We start from the raw sequence: 14,199 nt of genomic DNA, 5'->3' as shown, positions 1-14,199 counted from the left end.
GTTTAAGACCCATGAGACAGAATGAATGTCAATTTATAATCCGACACCAGTGTTACCTTTATTGGCATTTTCTCCGCATCAGTTTCTGTCTTAAAGTGGTCGCAGTTCATCTCTGCACACAACAACACAATGCAATAAACATTTGAGCTAACGCTTATCATATTAGCATTGCTAAAGAATGAACCTGAATGCTCACCAATGCATTTGGACTGGTTGTTTCCGTAGTTTGTGAAGCCCTGATGGCATCTGCATATGTAGCTGCCTTGAGTATTGTCGCATTTGCTGTGTTCTCCGCAAACACCTTGCACTTCATTGCACTCATCAATATCTGTGTGTGACAGAGAAAATTCAGTCGTACAAATGAAGACTCTTCCTAATCTTGTAAGGCGAATAAAATAAAATAAAGATTCCACTTACTGATTTACTGGAATTTCTTAGTATGTGTTCGAATAAACACTTGTAAATTTCTAATACTATAAAGGTCTGATAACATTTCTTCCAAATTTCAGTGTAGTTGGAAGCTTTTTAAAGAATTTGGAAACTGGTCAGAATTGTTTTTATTTGTTGTTATTGAAAATCAGGAATATTCCACCAGATGTTAGTTTCTCAATATATTTATTCATCAACAACACATCAAATAGATCAAATGTGACATTATAGGCTTTATGATGTAACAATAGATTCAAATAGATGTGTATTTTAGAGTTTCTATGCATCTGTGAATCCTGAGAATATATATAGTTGAAATCAGAATTATTAGCCCCCCTCTGAATTTGTTTTTCTTTTTTAAATATTTCCTGAATGATGTTCAACAGAGCAAGGAAATGTTCACAGTATTTCTGATAATAGTTTTTCTTCTGGAGAAAGTCTTATTAGTTTTATTTTGGCTAGAATAAAAGCGGTTTTTATTTTTTTTATAAACCATTTTAAGCTCAATATTATTTACCCCTTTAAGCTATATATTGTTTTGATAGTCTACAGAACATTCTAACCATCATTATACAATAACTTGCCTAATTACCCTAACCTGCCTAGTTAACCTAATTAACCTAGTTAAGCCTTTAAATGTCACTTTAAGCTGAATAACTAGTGTCTTGAAGAATATCTAGTCTAATATTATTTACTGTCATCATGACAAAGAGAAAATAAATCAGTTATTAGAGATGAGTTATTAAAACTATTATGATTAGAAATGTGTTGAGGAACATCTGCTCTCTGTTAAACAGAAATTGGGGCAAAAAATTAACAGGGGGGCTAATAATTCTGACTTCAACTGCATATATTAGTGATGCACCAATATGGAATTTTTGGCTAATAGCAATAAGCAAAAACTCTTTGTACTGGGAGGCAGATAGCTGATAGGCAGATCAATTAAACATAAAAAAAATCTGATTTATGTTTTCTGCACGACTGCAAAAACAATAGCCAAACACAAAAACTGAAAATTAATATATAAGTATTTTAATTTAAAACCATAACTTCAGAAAAGTTTGTAGATCCACCATACAGATCTTAAATAACTTAAAGTATACCATGTTGTTTCAAAAAACAAGCCATTGCATTATGAAGGAATATATAATAAGCCTCCTTAAGACAAATAAAAAATAAAAAAGAATTCTAGAGAAAGGTTCAAATCAATATCCAAATATATTCAGCTGAATTGAGAATTATTAATTATTGCCCTCCTGCATGATTTTCCCCAATTTCTGTTTATCAGAGAGCAGATTTCTCCAACACATTTCTAATCATAATAGCTTTAATAACTCATCTCTAAGAACTGATTTATTTTCTCTTTGTCATGATGACAGTAAATAATATTAGACTAGATATTCTTCAAGACACTTCTATACAGCTTAAAGTGACATTTAAAGGCTTCACTAGAGTAATTAGGCTAAAGTTAGGGTAATTAGGCAAGTCATTGTATAACAGTGGTTTATTCTGGAGACAATCCAAAACTAATACTGCTGAAGGGGGCTAATAATATTGACCTTAAAATGGCTTTAAAACAATTAAAAACTGCTTTTATTCTAGCTGAAATAAAAAAATAATACTTTCTCCAGAAGAAAAAATATTAGAGGAAATACTGTGAGAAATTCCTGAATCTGTTCAACATCATTTGGGAAATATTTGAAATAATTTTGACTGCAACTGTTATAATATATATATATACCAACCCAAATCATGCAAATACAATATAATGAGCTGTTGCAGTAGACACACACAGCATATTATGTAATTAGCAGTCAAACACTCTGCCGTCAGTATTATTAGTGTTATTAGTGAAGCAGCACACACTGATGCTCACCTCCACACGTGCCATTCTCAAGTTTCTCAAACCCTGAAGAACAATTGCAGAAGAAACTGCCAAGTGTGTTAAAACAACTGCTGTGAAGTCCACACGGTGAGAACACACACTCATCTACACACAAACACACACACACACACACACAGAGAGAGAGACGAGTGTTTTGTTTAGACAAAAGCAGATGACACAAGTTAGACACAAAAACAGCTCTCCTGCACTCCAGATAAACCCAAATGAGCTTCATCTGGGAGGAACAAAGATATACTCAAGTAAGGAACAACTAAAGACTGACTGTTAAATTATTAGAACATAATGCACACCTAAGCTGGTAAGTTGGTGAAGACTACTATGAAGTGCGTACTACAAAGCCTGATCCTGATTGGCGGATGATTATTCTAAGATCTACCGTTATTTTCAGTTAGCTAAAGTAGTTCCGGCAGGTTTTGAGCGCATTACAGCTCCACTGAATTATTAGAAAATAAGGCACAATGTTAGTATAAGAGGAGTAATTACCTCTGGTGCATTGAATTATTGGAAAAATGCACAGTACACGAGCAATAATTGATTCAGGAGCGTTGAATTACTAGAAAATAATGCACAGTATAATAGCTGACTCGGGATCATTGAATTATTATAAAATAAAGTGCAGTATTACTATAAGCAGAGTAATTGCCTCTGGTGCATTGATTTGTTGGAAAAATGCACAGTAATATAAGCACAATAATTGACTCCGGAGCATTGAATTATTACAAAATAATGCACGTTATAAGTAGTATAAGAGAAATAATTGACTTTGGTTTGATGAATTATTAGAACATTTTGCACAGTATAAGTTTAAGTGGAATAATTGACATTGGCCCATTGAATTATGAGAAAATAATGCACATTATAAGTAGTATAAGTGGAATAATTGACTCCGGAGCGTTGAATAATTAGAGAATAATGCACATTATAAGTAGTATAAGTGTAATAATCGACTGCAGAGAGTTGAATAATTTGAAAATAATGCACAGTATAAGTAATATAAGCAAAATAATTGACTACAAAGCATTGAATTATTACAAAATAATGGACAGTATAAGTAGTATAAGAGGAATAATTGACTTTGGTTCGATGAATTTTTAGAAAAACTTGCACAGTATAAGTGTAATAGTTGACTCAGGCGCATTGAATTATTACAAAATAAAGTGCAGTATTAGTATAAGCAGAGTAATTGCCTCTGGTGCATTGAATTGTTGGAAAAATGCACAGTAATATAAGCACAATAATTGACTCCGGAGCATTGAATTATTACAAAACAATGCACGTTATAAGTAGTATAAGTGGAATAATTGACTCCGGAGTGTTGAATAATTAGAGAATAATCCACAGTATAATAGCTGACTCGGGATCATTGAATTATTACAAAATAAAGTGCAGTATTACTATAAGCAGAGTAATTGCCTCTGGTGCATTGAATTGTTGGAAAAATGCACAGTAATATAAGCACAATAATTGACTCCGGAGCATTGAATTATTACAAAACAATGCACGTTATAAGTAGTATGAGGAATAATTGACTTTGGTTTGATGAATTATTAGAACATTTTGCACAGTATAAGTTTAAATGGAATAATTGACATTGGCCCATTGAATTATGAGAAAATAATGCACATTATAAGTAGTATAAGTGGAATAATTGACTCCGGAGCGTTGAATAATTAGAGAATAATGCACATTATAAGTAGTATAAGTGTAATAATCGACTGCAGAGAGTTGAATAATTTGAAAATAATGCACAGTATAAGTAATATAAGCAAAATAATTGACTACGAAGCATTGAATTATTACAAAATAAAGTGCAGTATTACTATGAGCAGAGTAATTGCCTCTGGTGCATTGAATTGTTGGAAAAATGCACAGTAATATAAGCACAATATTTGACTCCGGAGCATTGAATTATTACAAAATAATGCACATTATAAGTAGTATAAGTGGAATAATTGACTCCGGAGCGTTGAATAATTAGAGAATAATGCACATTATAAGTAGTATAAGTGAAATAATTGAGTCGGGATCATTGAATTATTAGAAAATAAAGCACAATATTACTATAAGCGGATTAATTGCTTCTGGTGCATTGAATTATTGAAAATTAATGCACAGTACAAGTAATATAAGCAGAATAATTGACTCCGGAGCATTGAATAATTACAAAATAATGCACACTATAAGCAATATAAGCAGAATAATTGACTCCAGAGCATTGAATTATTAGAAAATAATGCACATTATATGTAGTATAAAAGCAATAACTTTGGTTTGATGAATTATTAGGAAATATTGCACAGTTAAAGTGAAATAATTTACTTTGGAGCATTGATTTATAAGACAATAATGCACAGTATTAGTAGTATAAGTGGAATAATTGACTCCGGAGCATTGAATTATAAGAAAATAATGCACAGTATATGTGGAATAATTGACACTGGCCTATTGAATTATAAGAAAATGCACAGTATGAGTACTATAAGTGGAATAATTGACTCCGGTCGGATGAATTATAAGGAAATAATGCACTTCTGAGGTGTAATGACCACTCGGTTTTGCCGCCTCACCACCTCAGGTGTACATTATTATATAATAAATCAATAAACCAAAATCAATTATTCTATTTATACCATGACTCCTGGCTGGAACTACTTTAGATGCGCATTTATCTGAAAATAACAGCACACCTTATAATCTTCATCAGCCAGTTTACTGTGCTCAGTTCTACAAATATGCATGCGAATAATCTAATACATTTATTAAAATGTGCATCAAACATCCGAGACACAAAGCAGCTCATTTTTAACATGATAAATGACACAGAAGTTACATCAACATGTCTATCAGTCGGTTTACAGGTTATGCAGAGGCAAATGAGAGGTTTTCATTGCGCAGATGATAAATTAACGGTACCTGCATGCAAAGTCATATTGAAATCATGTGGCATGGCAGCATACTAGAGTTTCATAGCACATTGTGAATGATATGGTCTCTGTTATAATTAATTACAGAACTTCATCTTTACCATTAGAGGCTGCTGGAGAGATTCACACACTGCTCACACACACACTACTGGGGTTAAACACCGCATAAAAGACATCTCTGCATAAGAGCTTCCCCGTTAAAATGATTGTTCTTACATGCATCGCATAGATCTTGGATGTTCATAATCAAAATGTAAAGAGCTTGAGGAAAATCAAGTCAACTTTATTGTCACTATTCATTATTTTCTGATAATTCAATGGCTCTTCTCTGATTATTCCTGAAACTGGAGATTCACCATTGAATAGTCCTATCCTGAACAAATAAATAATATAAATAAATGTTTAAAATTAAACAAAGATGTGTGTTTAAAGTCATGGTAGACCTTCAATATAAAGTATGTTGAAAATATACTATGATAATTTATACTATATATTGTTTCTTCGAACCACACTGACACTGACACCTCCGATAATAGAGATAGAGATGTTGTGCACTCAGCTAAAATGTTGCTGGCATTAGGGTTTTAAAGTATGGGAGATTTATTTCATCCCCAAAATGATTGAGGTGTTGTGCGATAAGTCAGTATAATAATTATTATGAATTATCAGAGATACTGCACAGCCATTAAAAACAACTGAAATGTAAAGATCGCTCACCTGCACATCCTGAGTCCAGTCTCGTCTCTCGATATCCGTCTTTACACACACACTTAAAGGTGCTGTCACTGTTCACACACTTCATATCACCAGAACATCTGGTTTTATTCTGAACACACTCATTGATATCTGTTCACAGAGAGCAGGGCATATTTACTGGAGTGTTTCAATCATTACAGTGGTGTATTTCAAGTAATAATCCTCTCTCTCATACCTTCACACTGTCCTGTTGATCCTGCTGTGAAATTTGGGGGGTTTGAATAAAATCCTTCATTGCAGGTGCAGTAGTAACCTCCATTTGTGTTTATACACTGAGCGTTATTACCACACAAACGTACATCGACACACTCATTTTCATCTGTAAAAAAAGGAAATATAGTCAAACCTGAAGTTATTCACACCCCTGGCCAATTCTGACTTAAAGAAATATATTTGCTTCCACAGTGATGCCTCTTGTACATCGTATATTTTCAGTCAAAAACAAACTCTTGTTGGTTGAATGAAAGTAAGTTTAAGTCAGAATTAGCCAGGGGTGTGAATCATTTGGTGCTGGACTACATTTCATTATAAACCATAAATTATGTGTTATAACAAAAATATATTGTGTTAAACAAATAAAGTTCTCATTACCAACACAGCGACTTTTTTCCTTTTTAAATCCTGTTGTACAATTTTGAGATTCGCAAGACAGCTGGAAAAGACCTGAAGAAGAAGAAATAAGATGTGTATAATTATCTGCGCTTGTACAAACATTCATGAATCCATCTATTCAAGCCAAAATGTCCCCATGTACACATGTAGATTGTGCTAAAACATGCAGCTGTGGAATGCTTGATTCTGATTGGGTGTTTGGTTATTGTCATGTAAATGCACAGCTAAGGTAGTCCCGGCAGGTTTTGACCGCATTACAACTCCATATCACTGCACTGAATGATTTATGTGAGGAATAATTGAATAAACTTAGTTTCTTCCACATCTCCTAAAGCCTTCTGATGTGTTCTGATGTGATTTCATTCATTCATTTATTTTATTTTCAGCTTAGTCCCTTTATTAATCCGGGGTCGCCACAGTGGAATGAACCGCCAACTTATCCAGCATATGTTTCACGCAGCGGATGCCCTTCCAACTGCAACCTATTACTGGGAAACATCCATACACACTCATTCACACTCATACACTACGGACAATTTAGCCTTTCCAATTCACCTGTACCGCATGTCTTCGGACTGTGGGGGAAACCGGAGCACCCGGAGGAAACCCACGCAAACGCAGGGAGAACATGCAAACTCCACACAGAAACACCAACTGACCCAGCCGAGGCTTGAACAAGCGACCTTCTTGCTGTGAGGCGACAGCACTACCTACTGCGCCACCGTGTCACCCTGATGTGATTTTTGATTGTAAAATAACTCTAATCGTTCAGCGGAGTGATATGGAGCGGTAATGCGGTCTAAACCTGCCGGAACTACTTTAGCTGTGCTTTTATCTGACAATAAACAAACACCTAAGAGTGACCATCAGCCAATCAGAATCAAGCATTCACCATCAGTGTAGTATGAACGTAAACAACTGAGAAAGGAAAACACAAGTATCATGATATTGGATCCGTGCATCCTCATCATCTCTTAGCTCTTTATTAAACAACAGCTCTTCACTGAATAACTTTTGTAATATAAATAACGATTATTCCTAATTTAAATGATACGGTTTAAATAGTAAACTAAATACTACATAATTGTAAAACACATTTTGTTTCATTTCTACTTTATTTTTGTTCATTTGTTCTTATTTTATTACAACCTACTTATTTGTCTTTAATAATGTATACAACTACTATTAGGCTCAATTTTGTCTTGCTATAAGTGTTTAAATACACAGTAAAACAAAAAATCAGCTAGGAAAAAAACAGATTATGTCCTCATAATTATGTCCCATATTAACTTTACATCCATATACATAAATCCATGCACATAATTTTATTAATTAAAACAATTGTTGTTCCAGATTTATTTTTAAACAGAAAACGTATTGGTCATTTTCTGTCATAATTTTTTAACAATTTATTTATATAATTTGCATTCTACATTGAAGTAGAAGTGGGCGTTAACCTTTTATGTGGAGGCGGGGCTTATCCACACCATTACATCATAGAGTCGAACATTCCAGATCTTGTGGTTAATTATGCAATCGTGTTTAATAATGGAGTTAGTGTACAGTAAAGCAATATGCACCAAATATCTGTGGTTTACAGTGAATTTACACTATTTACATCAACAAACCCGTCTTTCAGATGAGACGTTTAACCGAGGTCCTTCGAAAGAGAGTAGGGGCCAAATTTGCCCACTGGCTTCTGTCTATTATGTCCTCCTAACCATCCCCATATCATAATTGACTTCATTACCCTGTCTCCTCTCCACCAATCAGCTGGTGTGTGGTGCGTGGTCTGGCACAATATGCCTGCAGTCGCGTCATCCAGGTGGATGCTGCACACTGGTGGTGGATGAGGAGATTCCCCCAATGTGTAAAGCGCATTGAATGTCTATAAAAGTGCTATATAAATGTAAGGAATTATTATTAGTAATAATAATAACAGTAATAATATTATTATAATATTATTAACAACACGTTTGTAGGGTAAACCTTTCAATTTGATATGGAAAATACCAAAAAAGTATGAGAGGTTAAGCCAATTTTAATTATTATGTAATTATTTTAAACAGAATTTATATTGGTCGTTTTCTGCCATTAAGTTCTGCATTTTTTACTATTTTGAAAGAGTACTAGATGAAAAGCAAAGTTACGCTTTAGTTTATTTTGCACCGAACATCACTGTGACCTAAAAGCGTGGCATGAATTAAGCTTTGTGACCCGCTGCAGCGCTAATTACATTAAAACAATACACACATTTGTTTAACGTCCTCGAATTTATTATGGAAAATTTGGGTGGAAATACAAAACATAAAAGCAATAGGTTATAAGAGGTTAGACAATTTTTTTTAAAGATTTATTCTTAAACACATTTATTGCTCATTTTCTGCCATTAAGTTATGCAGTGTTTGACAATTTTGTACAATGAAATAAACGAAAACCAAAGTTACGTTTCTGAGTTTTTTCACCAACATAACTGTGACCTAAAATTGTACTATGATTTATTTTTAAGCACTTATATATTGGTCATTTAAACAAAAGAAATACATTGTTAATTTTCTGCCATGAACTTGTGTATTGTTTGATGATTTTTTACAATGGAATAAACGAAAATCAAAGTTACGTTTTAGGGGGGTTTTCGCACCAAACATAACTATGAGCTAAAGTTGTAGTATGAATTATGCCATGAGCTTTGTGATTCGCTGAAGCTCAAATATCAAAGTCTGTGCATTAAAACAATACACACATTTGTTTAACGTCCTCCATTGTACGTGTGTATGGTAAACATTTCAATCTGATATGAAAAAATTAATCGGAAATACCAAAAAATAGAAAAATCTGCAGAGTATAAGAGTTTAAAGCAATTTTTACTCAAGATTTATTTTTAAATACTTATATAATGGTCATTTTGGGCCATTTGACCACATTGAGTACTAGACGGAAAGCAAAGTTACGTTTTAGTTTATTTTGCACCGAACATAACTGTGATCTAAAAGCGTGGCATGAATTAAGCTTTGTGAACCAATGCAGCTCTAATTACATTAAAACAATCCGCACATTTGTTTAACATCCTCCATTGTATGTGTGTAGGGTAAATATTTAAATTTGGTATGGAAAATTTGGACAGAAATACACAAAGTATAAAAGGTAAAACCAATTTTTATATATGATTAATTTTTAAACACATATATTGGTCATTTTCTGCCATTGCGTTGTGCGTTGTTTAAAGATTTTTTACCATTGAATAAACGAAAATCAAAGTTACGTTTTAGGGGGGTTTTCGCACCTAACATAACTATGAGCTAAAGTTGTAGTATGAATTATGCCGTGAGCGTTGTGATTCGCTGAAGCTCTAATATCATAGTCTGTGCATTAATACACACATTTCTTTAACGTCCTCCATTGTACGTGAATGGTAAACATTTCAATCTGATTTGGAAAATTTGGTCGGAAATACAAAAAAAAAAGTAAAAGCTTAAAGAGTATAAGAGTTTAAAGCAATTTTTACTTAAGATTTATTTTTAAACACTTATATATTAGTCATTTTCGGTCATTTAGCTATGCATTTTTTGACCATTCTTAAAGGGTAAGAGACGAAAAGCAAAGTTACGTTTCAGTTTGTGCCATAACTGTGAGCCTAAAGTGTGATGTGAGTTAAACGGTGAGCTTTGTGATCCGCCTATGCATCAAAACAATACACACATAACCACCTTTACACCTTTCAGAACAAAACACTCATCTTCTTGCATGTATAAATACCCCAAATGAGTGTGTGTGTGTGTTCAGGAAACCACAGATGTGTCATCGGAACTGTTTTGAGCGCTGATCTCGAGGTGTCGCCGTGTTTTTATAAGCCAAATGTGCTGCTTTTTCACACCTCTCAGAACAGTCTGTCCAACTGCGATTCACACCATCGCAGGCTTCATTTCACATGTCTTCCTGCAACACACACACTTGATTTTCCACCACACACTCATACTCGAACTCTAAAGCCACTGTACTGTAACTTTAAAGAGGCCATGATTACGCATGAAGCGGTACTTTAAGGTTTACTGCAGTTTTCTGTTACACCATTCCTGCTGTATACAAGTAGCTTTCTTTGCATGCTGTCAAGATTTGTACAGCAACAGTATCTCCAACTATGATTAAAGACAGTGAAAGTGAGCAGTGTTTGGTTTCAGAGAGTTTAATAAGTGAAGCATATAATAATCCAAAACTACGACTGCAAAGCAAGAGAGAAGACTGACAGGAAATTGCTGATAGTCTCTATATAGGTAGCAATATCCATTCTTTTCAGCTTAGTCCCTTTATTAATCTGGGGTCGCCACAGCGGAATGAACCGCCAACTTATCCAGCAAATGTGTTACGCAGCGGATGCCCTTCCAGCTGCAAAATAGCAATATATATTTTAAAATATAGGCCACTATTTAATATTATGTTAAATTAAATGCTTGTAAAAATGTGCATGTGTGTTGCAGTTTTGAGTAATATAATCAAAATAATTGACTCTGGTCCATTGAATTACTAGAAAATAATTCAGTTTGAGTAGTATAAACAGAATAATTGACTTTGGTACATTGAATTATTATTAAATAATGCACAGTTTGAGTAGTATAATCAAAATAATTCACTCTGGGTCATTGATATATTAGACACTAATGCACCGTTTGACTAGTTTAATCAGGATAATTGACTTTGGTACATTGAATTATTAGAAAATAATGCAGCTTTAGTAGTATAATCAGAATAATTGACTCCAGTCGACTGAATTATTAGAAAATGATACAGTTTAAATAGTATAATCAGAGTAATTGACTCTGTACATTGATTTATTATACACCAATGCACAGTTTGAGTAGTATAATAAGAATAATTGATTCCGGTGCATTGAATTAATAGAAAATAAAGTACATTATGAGTAGTATAATCAAAATAATTGATTCCAGTCGATTGAATTTTTAGAAAATAAAGCACAGTTTGAGTATAATCAAAAAAATGGACTCTGGTTCATTGATTGATTAGACACTAATGCACCGTTTGACTAGTATAATCAGGATAATTGACTTTGATACATTGAATTATTAGACACTACTGCAGTGTAAGTAGTCAGAATAATGGACTCCAGTCCATTAATTTACTAGAAAATAAAGCATATCATAAGTGGTATAATCAGAACTGACTCTAGTCGATTGAATTATTAGAAAATAATGCAGTTTGAATAGTATAATCAGAAAAATTGACTCTGGTCCATTGAATTTCTGGAAAATAAAGCAGATCATAAGTAGTATAATCAGAACAATTGACTGCAGTCGATTGTATTATTACAAAATAATACAGTTTGAGTAATATAATCAGAGTAATTGATCTGGTACATTGAATTATTAGACACTAATGCACAGTTTGAGTAGTATAATCAGAGTAATTGAATCCGGTCCATTGAATTTCTAGAAAATAAAAAACACTTATAAGTAGAATAATCAGAACAATTGACTCCGGTTGATTGAATTATTAGACATTAATGCACAGTTTGAGTAGTATAATCAGAATAATTAACTTTGATACATTGAATCACTAGAAAATAAAGCACATTATATGTAGTATAATCAAAATAATTCACTCAGGTCGATTGAATTATTGGAAAAATATTGCAGAGTTTGACTAGTATAAGAGTAATTGGTACACTGAATTATTAGACATGAATGCACAGTTTTAGTATAATTGACTCCGGTCTATTGAATTTCTGGAAGCACATTATAAGTAGTATAAATAAAATAATTAATTCCTATCGGTCGCATTATTAGAAAATACTCCACACCGAACCAGCATTAGTTTATTTTATTAGTGTATTTTTTAGCAGGGATGTTCAGGTGGACTTTAGCTGTCAAATGTGTACAGTTGAAGTCAAAATTATTCGCCCTCCTGTGAATTATTTCAAATATTCCCCAAATGATGTTGAACAGATTGAGGAATTTCTCACAGCATGTCTGATAATATTTTTCCTTCTGGAGAAAGTCTTATTTGTTTTATTTCGGCTAGAATAAAAGCAGATTTTAATTGTTTTAAAGCCATTTTAAGGTCAATATTATTAGCCCCCTTCAGCAATATTAGTTTAGGATTGTCTCCAGAACAAACCACTGTTATACAATGACTTGCCTAATTACTCTAACTTTACCCTAATTACCCTAGTGAAGCCTTTAAATGTCAGTTTAAGCTGAATACTAGTGTCTTGAAGAATATCTAGTCTAATATTATTTACTGTCATCATGACAAAGATAAAATTAACCAGTTATTAGAGATGAGTTATTAACACTATTATGATTAGAAATGTGTTGAGGAACATCTGCTCTCTGTTAAACAAAAATTGGCAAAAATATATATAGTAGGAGGGCGAATAATTCTGACTTCAGCTATATATATCTGTGCAGCTAAACCAGAGTTGTGGTTCATCAGTGTGCTGTATAACTATGGTTTATCTCAAGCATCTGTGGTTTTGCTATTGCTAGAACAGATACTTAGCTCACTTCTAGGAACATCTCTAGCCAATATCCGTAAACCCATCATGACCTTTCAGCTTGAGATTGTCCCCGAGACGTTATTTAGTGTGTTTATAAGTCGTTGTTTAGCTCTTGCAGTCCTCAAGCGGATGTTTGGATTCATACAAACACTGACCCAGAATGCAGAGTCAACACCTGCCAAAGTGAAACTGAGATCATCTTGGCCAGACTTTACGCTTCAGTGAGTTGCTGAAAAAAGAGAAGAAACTGCAGAGGCTTGAGAAACTTACAGTCCGTCATGGGACCAAAGGTTGAGAAAGCGTTTAACTCTTGCTGCAATCAGTGTGACGTCAGTCTGTGATAATCGATGGGAACTGCAGAGCTGCTTTCTGGAAATGTTGTACTGATGTTTACTTTAAAGGTGACCTTATATTCCGCCTTTTGACAAGCTGTAAAATGCGTCTCTTCTGTGTCTAGAGTGTGTGTGTTTCAGTTTGAGCTGAGAATAGCACACAGATAATGTTTTCTAGCTCTCTGAAACTGACCCTTTCAGGCTCTGATCCTAATTGTGGTGTCGCTTTAAATACAATTGAGATTGTGCTGTTTTCAAAACAGCCTGTGCCTCACCATAGCCACAGATTAAAAACAGGACTAAAGTTATCAGTGTGAAAAGGTCAAATGAGGGATTACTTTGGGGGTTTAGTAACTAAAAACTTAAAACATTCAATAAAAATGAATAAATTTGACACTTTTATGTAAGGTTTACAATGCAAATCCATATTAGATCCACTCTAATGGTCTCTCATATACAGCTGAAAGCAGAAGTTTACATACACTCTAAAAAAAGGAACATAGTTGTTTTTTTAAATGTCTGATGGTAAATCAGACTAAACGTTTACTATTTTAGGTCTGTTAGGATTACCTAAATCATTTACACTTGCTAAATGCAGAATAATGAGAGAATGTTTTATTAATTTCTAGACAGTCTAAAGTTTACACACATTTCCTTGGTATTTTTTAGCTTTGCTCTTAAACTCTATAACTTTGGTTAAATGTATTGGGTCTCCTTCCACAAGTTTCT

The 14,199-nt window shown here is 33.5% G+C and overlaps 1 protein-coding gene across 3 annotated transcripts in view; it reads right to left on the bottom strand.

Moving 5' to 3' along the window:
- The window catches only part of LOC130221895 (adhesion G protein-coupled receptor E1), a 33,774-nt gene that overhangs the window by 15,787 nt on the left and 3,788 nt on the right, over positions 1 to 14,199 (bottom strand). For 2 of the 3 annotated variants that reach the window (XM_056454446.1, XM_056454437.1), the window contains exons 2-7: positions 6,607 to 6,678; positions 6,191 to 6,334; positions 5,977 to 6,105; positions 2,306 to 2,419; positions 197 to 328; positions 57 to 112 (exon numbers count right to left, since the gene is read on the bottom strand). In XM_056454446.1, coding sequence (XP_056310421.1) covers positions 57 to 112; positions 197 to 328; positions 2,306 to 2,419; positions 5,977 to 6,105; positions 6,191 to 6,334; positions 6,607 to 6,678 — 647 coding nt within the window. The remainder of the gene's footprint in view (positions 1 to 56; positions 113 to 196; positions 329 to 2,305; positions 2,420 to 5,976; positions 6,106 to 6,190; positions 6,335 to 6,606; positions 6,679 to 14,199) is intronic. The other variant, XM_056454455.1, reaches the window with a different exon arrangement.

This window comes from Danio aesculapii, chromosome 1 (genome assembly GCF_903798145.1).
Source record: "Danio aesculapii chromosome 1, fDanAes4.1, whole genome shotgun sequence".
In the NCBI taxonomy this organism is placed as follows: domain Eukaryota; kingdom Metazoa; phylum Chordata; class Actinopteri; order Cypriniformes; family Danionidae; genus Danio; species Danio aesculapii.
Note: the sequence above shows the minus strand (reverse complement) of the source record. Positions and strands in the feature narration are given on the sequence as shown.